This window comes from Cydia amplana, chromosome 19 (assembly GCF_948474715.1).
Source record: "Cydia amplana chromosome 19, ilCydAmpl1.1, whole genome shotgun sequence".
Taxonomy (NCBI): domain Eukaryota; kingdom Metazoa; phylum Arthropoda; class Insecta; order Lepidoptera; family Tortricidae; genus Cydia; species Cydia amplana.
The window spans coordinates 4,322,539-4,331,342 of NC_086087.1; the positions used below are offsets into that span (position 1 = coordinate 4,322,539).

Sequence of the window (8,804 nt, forward strand, 5' to 3'; positions counted from 1 at the left end):
ATCATGGCTGTAGATTATAACCGTCATGGCCGTCAACGTCATGAACGTCAATCGTCAGTGTATCTTATCTGTGACCACTTTCAAATGTGAGGTTATGTTACCTACTTACATAGGTCATCTATGTAAAAATTAATGAAAAGTATTCTACTTTAGTGCAATTTCTGCATAAGTAAATCTGTAGCTAATAAGATACACGTTTTTTCGTGATGCCTTCTTTTTCAAGACTTCATAAAATAGCTATTATCAGCTTGGGGGCCGTTGGAGGCGGCCTAGCGTATTATCAGTTAAATAGTAAACAGGAGAGGAAATACGGCGTGCATAATTCGTGGACTACAAATTATTCTCCTAGTGTGAAATGGGATTCTAACTGGGATCAGTAAGTTTTATTGAAATAAGTATATTCATAATACTTAATTAAACTTAATGTTTCAAAATAAACTCACCTTAGTTGTAAATTTAGTAATTATTTGCTGATGTATAACTTCAGAATAATGTTGTTTTTTTAAAATTGTAAGTAAAGTAGTCGATTAGTGCGATTGCATCATCGTCATCATCATCATAACTTAAGAGCTTTGCTCTTGTCAGTGGAGTAATCGCCAATCATTTATTTCTTGTACCAGTCTTAATTTCTTTTGCGCAGAGAGAAAACACTTGACTTCAAAGTTATATCCTCCTAAGGCCCAACGAAAAATTTAGTATGTAGTCAGTACGGCCCGTAGTCCTACCAGTAGTACTATTGTTTTATACTCATTCAGACCCAAGTACTTAAAAGACTTTTATTAATGTTATTGTACTTATACAGCACCTTGTACAGCACTTTGTTTTTTTTTACGAACTTGTTAAAGGGCTCACAGACAAAACAGAACAGTCCTTTAGAAGTTCGTACACGCCAATTTCAATAAGCGCAAAATTTGAAAACAAAATATATTAAGTCCTACTGGTAGGACCATGGTACGGTATGACTACACAATTGTTGTAAGAGCTGGGTCTGAATAAGAAAGTTATTAAGTACTATGGGTAGGACCTTGGGCCTTAGGAGGATATAAATAAGAGCTGGTTTATCAAATCAAGCAGCAGTCATTTTCTTCTGCCCTTGTTAAACCACAGGTTCTCTATTGTGACAAATTTGAAAACTGGGGTATTTACTATTTATATTTTTATTATTGGGTTTTGGAATGGTTACATATGTGTTCTTCATATAATTGCCATAATGTGAATTAAACAGTCATGAATGTATTAATTTTAGCCGGGACCCAAAAGCTATCGTCAAACTGCCAAAGAGCAGCAAACCAGAAGACGACAACAGATATAACGAGGAACTAGAGAAGGCGAAGAGCAAAGCTGTGCGGCACATATTCATGATCAGGCACGGCCAGTACTTTGTTGACGGAGCTACTGATAAAGAGAGAGTACTTACAGAATTAGGTAAGATTGTTGTCATAACGTAGATGTCTCAATTAGGTAAGAATATGCAATGAAAAAAAAACAATAGGGAATATTACGCGAAACTCTGCGTAGAGGGCGCCACTACTACAATTACTTACAATCTGAGGGTCTACGCAAACTAGAGAGTCGAAATTTTGTTATCTAACCTCTCTATCACTCATGCATATTCATGCAATAAAGAGGCAGATAGCTGAGTTTAGATTTTCGCGTTTCCCGGTAGGCCTTTTGTAAACAGACTGCCTTAATGTATCAATGTCATATTTTATTGTCTGTGAAAACTTGTCAAACAAAGTTTGTGTGCTACACTAAAAATAGGCACAATATGTATAAGTTAATCTATGGTTTATGATGGGTGCTAGTGCTGCACTCTGGCGGCAGAACATTGCAATAATACTCTTTATTGATTGCACTCTTAAGATTTTGAGCTAAATATACATCATTTTTTTATCATAAGGTAAAAAACCAAGCAAATGAATCCTTACATACACTTTAGGCTACTTAAATATTACAAATGATTTCTACAGGCAGGAAACAAGCAGACTTGACAGGGCAACGGTTAGCGTGCCTAGACATAAAATGGGACCTTCTAGTCCGTTCAACAATGACACGGGCACAAGAGACAGCCACACTCATTCAGAAACACCTTCCCGCTGACTTGGAGGTGATCAACTGCTCCTTGATAGAAGAGGGGGCTCCAATACCTCCAGAGCCCCCAGTTGGTCATTGGAGGCCTGAGCCCAAAGTAAGTTTTCAGGATAGGAAAGGAAATGTTCTAGAAAATAATAAATAGGACTTAGGACAGTGGTTCCTAACCTTTTCAGTCTGCTCACCCCTATGACTAACTAACCTGATTTTACCCCTCCTCCCAATGGTAATAAAAAATTAAACGTGTACGTTTGTTGTATTGTTAAATTAAGTTACCTTATTACCCCCGTAAAATACCAGTTTTACCCCCACGGGGGTAATTACCCCCAGGACCATTGACTTAGGAGATAACGCTATCCGTGTATTATAGCGACATCCCGCTCGCACTCGCACATCTGAGCGACGTGCGAATCGCATCCAATGTGCTTTAGACATCCCTAACCCTGATAAAACTACTTCCCTGATAAAAAATATTAGCAATAAAATCCACCATAATCTACTGGTTTTCTATCTTTCTAAGGCCGAAGGTACTACCTGTAGTACTTCTTCAGTTCAATGAAATTTAAACTATATTCAATTGGAATACAGTTGCATTTCTTTTATTTCGTTAAATTTCCAAAACAAATATAAATCAAATCTATTCCCTGCACTATAAGTTCAAATTTCAGTGGCAAATTTTCGGCTTTTCATTTATATGGCTGGCCCTTAGGAGGATGTTGTCAAGTCATTCCTCTGAACTTGTAAAATTGGCAAGTTGTGGGGCCCTTTTCATGGAATCTTGTAAAGTGCACGCGATTGAGTTGTAAGTCAGAAAGACTGACATTTTCTTTTCCTTCTTGTGAGTTGATCACTTTCTTTAGTGTATGATATCAATTTCAGTTTATGTCAGAAAGAGTTCCGTTTGTGCATAGAGAAATATAGTAAGACAAGAGTGCTCACTCCATTCATCAGTTTTGATAGAGCAATCTATGTATTTTTTTCTCTATGGTTTGTGTGCCGAATTCCCAGAAACTAGTGCTAGTAATCCTAGAAAACACTTCTTACCGAATCGTGTGGTAAATGTGTGGAACTCTCTACCAGAGACTGTTGTTAGTGCACCATCGGTCAACACTTTCAAAAATAGACTGGATACACATTTTAGAACTTTAAAAAGTGCAAAATAAAATAAAATACAAGTGCTTCGATATACACGCATCAGCTCCAAGAGCTGCTAGTGTATCAAATAGAATAATAAAATAATAATCATAATCATAATCATAATCTTTATTGTTTGTGAGAAATGGGTTACATTGCCGGTTGGTTATAATAATAAATAATAAAACTAATGTAAGCCTGTAACCATTAATAACGGAAGTTTGCACGTATAGCAGTTCTTCCAGGATGGCGCGAGGATAGAGGCTGGTTTCCGCCGCTATTTCCACCGCGCGTCGCCCGACCAGGTGCGGGACTCGTACACACTCCTCGTGTGCCACGCCAACGTCATACGATACTTCGTATGCAAGTGAGTATTGTTAGTAGTAACATGTAGTTTGTAGTAGAGGTAGTCTTTCGCCACCACTTCCACCGCGCATCGCCCGACCAGGTGCGGGACTCGTACACCCTCCTTGTGTGCCACGCCAACGTCATACGATACTTCGTGTGCAAGTGAGTAGTCTCATCTTCTCTTCTTGTTTGGTTAAACATGAAACCTAGCACCTAGCGCATAATTTAATATAATAATTTGAGCCTATATACGTCCCACTGCTGGGCACAGGCCTCCTCTCATGCGCGAGAGGGCTCGGGCTATATAGTCCCCACGCTATAGCCCAATGCGGATTGGGGACTTCACATACACCTTTGAATTTCTTCGCAAATGTATGCAGTTTTCCTCACGATGTTTTCCTTCAGCGAAAAGCTAGTGGTAAATATCAAATGATATTTCGTACATAAGTTTCGAAAAACTCATTGGTACGAGCCAGGATTTGAACCCGCGACCTCCGGATTGAAAGTCGGGCGTCATATCCACTCGGCCACCACCGCCGCTTGTGTTTATCGCAAATAAAAGATTCTTATTCATCTTCGTCGTTACCTCATAACTAAGTGTAAGGCCTGAGTGCACGCTCGAAGCGGAGCGTTCGGCGGGGCGTGCAGCGTGGCGTCGGGCTCACAAGTGATTTGAGCAGCGTGCACTAAGGCCGCTCCTATACTTGCATTTGTTTAACATGCACGCCGCACGCCCCGCCCCGCTGCACGCCCAACTCGAGCGTCCACTCAGGCCTTACATTGTGGATCACAATGTGACGAGGTCGAGGACCAAGCAGGCTCTGCTTGAAGCCACAAGCCATTTATATCTATGCATACTTACCCTTACGTTCATCCTCTAGTGGACCTAGTACGCTGCTTCTTTCAAGCTGATGGTGACCAGTACGCATAACTATTATAGGCAGTGCAACACATCAGTTCTATAAGACTATACTTCCCCCGCCACCCGAGCAGGTCGGGATTTGTACACTCTCCTCGATGTTCACGCCCACGTCATACGGTACCACAGAACAAGTAGAATGGCGATGCGAGCAGGGTACGCGTCGCCGCCGGTTATGAGCAAACGCTCGCATGCTAGTACTCGCCCGCGCTGACCGAAAAACGTAAACATGCCTTTTGCGCCACAATAACCTTCAGATTAAGAAGCCAGACATCAAATCTGTCTAAAGGAGGCGTATCCATTCACCAGGCACACAAGTTTTTACTACCGTTGCGCGAGTGTTAGTAAATGTGGAGAGGAACGAGCGGCGACACCGGTTCCGATACTAACTGTGCGCGATAGCCATTCTAACCTCTTTAATATGTTCTGTGTACGGTACTGCCTGTGAAAGTGCAGTTATTATTAGCAGTAACAGTGGCTTGCACGTATATTGTTTTCATTTCATTTCATTTATTGAATGCCAACCATGGTATTAGTGTTTACATATTATAATAATAACATTATAAAGTACAGCATGGACCCTGCTAGGGCGTGACAAAAGTTGTTATCGCCACCTAATACAACCCTCGCTCTAACTCTTCAAACTTAAACATATGAAGGATCTTTCGGTCTCGAGAGATACTTCCCGCTGCCCGATCAAGTGACTCGTACACGTGAGCCACGCCAACATCATACAAAACTACTAAGTCTGTGACTCGCAACTATTATATAGAGATATTGAAATGTCGCGGAAAAATGATTGGACTCTTATACGACACGACCACTTCTTAAAACTATCCTGGAAGGGCGGATAGGACGCAAGCGTGGTAGAAGAAAACCCAGACGCAGCTTTTTAGACCAAGTGAAAGAAAAAGTATCAAAAAGTCAAAGAGCTGGCGCAAGATAGGGAATGCTGGAAGATAGTCCACCGACAAAATAATAACTCTTGAGTTAATGATGATGAATATTACTTAACAGTACATATGGTCCTATTTTCCCGCACTAGTGCGTAAAATAGCACTTTTCGTGCGATGTCAAAAGTTTAAAGGGCCATATGTACTGTAAAACGTTGTACTATACACGTGCGAATAGGTAATTAGCAACTCGTGTCGATTTGAAACACTCGCTTCGGTCGTGTTTTAATTTATCGCCACTCGAATTTCCTCTTTTCCGCACTTGTATCGTAAATAACTATTTTCTATATTTTCAGAGCGCTCCAATTCCCACCCGAAGCGTGGCTCCGGATATCGCTGAACCACGGGTCCATCACGTGGGTGTCCATCATGCCCAACGGGAACGTGGTGCTGCGCTCGCTCAGCGATACAGGCTTCATGGAGCCCAAGCATGTCACTAGCCGGTAAAATATACTTACTTACTTGGCTGACACGACGACCCAACATTTATTTTAAATAAATAATAATAATTCAGCCTATATACGTCCCACTGCTGGGCACAGGCCTCCTCTCGTGGGCGTTTTTTTTGTCCCCTACACTTTTTTTTTTCAAATTTGGGATTTTTTATGTTATTTCTACTCAGAATCACGAGCTCTTTCTATCCTAATAGGAGAAAAAAAGTGTCCCAAAATTTCCATACATTTTTCGATCTTTCCATTGCGCGACCGCCATACAAAGTCTATGAAAAATGGTGACGGAATGGAAATAAAAACCTTAGGACACTTTTTTTCTCCTATTAGGATAGAAAGAGCTCGTGATTCTGAGTAGAAATAACATAAAAAATCCCAAATTTGAAAAAAAAGTGTAGGGGACAAAAAAAAACGAGTGCGCGAGAGGGTTTGGGCTATAGTCCCCACGCTAGCCCAATGCGGATTGGGGACTTCACATACATCTTTGAATTTCTTCGCAGATGTATGCAGGTTTCCTCACGATGTTTTCCTTCACCGAAAAGCTTCTTAAAAAAAGCTATAAAGCTATTTTAAATACGTAAACAATATACGTAAATTGTATGCCGATTGGGTCTGCTTTTACGTCAAACAATACCTAAACAAAATGGCGGACTATATCTGTATAAACTAAGAATTTAAGGTGAAGATCCAAGGATTCTCCATATTAATATAAACTACAATTTAATATATTTCACTTGTACTTGCACTTTGAAGAATGGATAGTAAGTAGACATGTTTTGTAGAATTTCAGAAGAAAGATTGAGATATTTTCATGACCTACAAACTTCGAGGAAACTGGGGCATTGAGAGTCGCCCAGCTTGACGAAGTGGTCTTGCACTGACATCTAATTTGGGAATCCTTAACTAAATGTAACGGAAATATTAAATTATAAAACTATCAAGATGACGTTATTTGTACCTAAGAAAGTGCGGACGGAAGTCTTAATTGTTTTCGCATAATTTCAGGAATTTATATGAATAAATTGCATTAGTGTAAGGTCCGAGTGGACGCTCGAAGCGGAGCGTTCGGCGGGGCGTGCAGCGTGGCGTCGGGCTCACAAGTGATGTGAGCAGCGTGCACTAAGGCCGCTCCTATACGTTTGCATTTGTTTAACATGCACGCCACACGCTCCGCCCCGCTGCACGCCCAACTCGAGCGTCCACTCAGGCCTTACACTTAGCATATTTCGGAGGTGATGGGATATTGTAAGTTGTAAAAACTGCCAAACTAATTTTAATTTTAGTAGATAGTTGTAGCATAATCTTTTTTTATATTTTATTGTTTGACATATTAATATGTTTATTAATAATTTGTAATATACATTCAATAAATTTATTAAATTTATCTCTAGTTAAACCCTATTCTTAATTGATGTATTAACAATTAAAGTAGAAGACAATGAGATAATAAGGACTGTTAATCACCACACAAAGCATTTATCTTTGATGTGACTGACGCGCATAACACAGATAAATTCTTAAGAAGAAGCAGACGGGTGTCAGATGTATGAAAAAAATGCAAAACCATCAGTTGGCCACTAAATGTTAAGTACTTTTTGTATGGAAAATAATCTGTTTATTTCTTTGTCTTTATTTATTTATGATTTTATAATTTGAAAGTAATTTTAAAGTATTCACCTATAAGTTAAGTACATATTTATTTTTATGTATTTTACTGTACAATTGTACATGTACCTATCCTCAAGTTTATTAATGTAATGTCCCATTTAGACGGTTCAAGAAATTGCATGCGATTTTCGTACATTGCGGTATTTGGTCGATCGACTGAATTCATAGTACTCTGAAGTTAGCAATGTATAGAAGTACTTGAACCGTCTAAATGGTGTTAAAAGCAGTGCCTATAATTGGCCGAGAATATCTAGCGGGCTTCCTCTTATAATCCTTATATATTTAATTATGCTATAAATTTTATATATAACTTAATAACATGCCTTACAAATCGTAGTCCGTAGAGTAGACAAAGAAATGAAAAAATGTGCATAAATTTAATTGTTGAAACTACGTAACGTATACATACAATAAAGAAATTGCATAATACCTACATAAACTAAATGGCGTTGTCGTAAAAAATCGACCTCAAATTTGACACATCTCGAAAAGTTGGTCGCCAAATAGTTGATCTGTCAAAATGAATATTCCTTTTTTTTAATTTTACTACCCCTTTGTTTTGTAAATAAATAGAGAGGTTCTGATAAAATCATTTTTTTTGAGCAAAAATTACAAGTTTGTTGCGTGTTAATGAGGGCGATATCTAATTAAATTAGTATACTTGTACCAACGTTGACATTGTATAAAGCGATATTTTTTGCCTACGGGCGAGCTGTTCAAAAAAACCTTGACACGCTCTTATTCTCTTAACAATAAAGTCGCGTCAAGATCATTTCGAACACCTTGCCCGCTTAGCAACTTCTGCTGCTGACTACTAGGGTTCATAAATATATTATTATCTTTTGTTTTGTTACCTATATACCTAGTGGTAGTTTTAGTATATACATATGTACATATATATGTACATATTATATTATGTATATATTTTATAGTTTACTTTGTCATAAGTGCCAAGGATAAATGCCATGTAACTTTGTGTTCTGTAACTTTATACAAATAATAGGTGCCTAAATAAATACACAAATTGAGTTTTCCTGTTTAAATTCTAACTTAATTTCTCTGTATTAGTACACAAGAGTTTATTTACCATCTTATTATGTTTTTGTATTTTTTAAATCATAAAGTAATTTGTAATAATTGGTCATCAACAGAAATTCGTTCTTGCGAGACGCGAAGAAGAATATCTTAGAAGACTAGTTAACAGGCAACACAAAATACGTCTGACCAATGAACATAGCCTCG

General features: G+C 38.6%; 1 protein-coding gene across 1 annotated transcript; it reads left to right on the plus strand.

Annotated features, from left to right (window-relative positions):
• The first annotated feature begins 132 nt into the window (after positions 1–132).
• Positions 133–8,804, plus strand: LOC134656722 (serine/threonine-protein phosphatase Pgam5, mitochondrial). Its single transcript, XM_063512232.1, has 6 exons — positions 133–376; positions 1,247–1,425; positions 1,971–2,188; positions 3,462–3,592; positions 5,742–5,888; positions 8,714–8,804. The coding sequence occupies exons 1-6, from the start codon at positions 207–209 to the stop codon at positions 8,757–8,759; spliced, it is 891 nt and encodes a 296-aa protein (XP_063368302.1). The 5' UTR covers positions 133–206; the 3' UTR covers positions 8,760–8,804.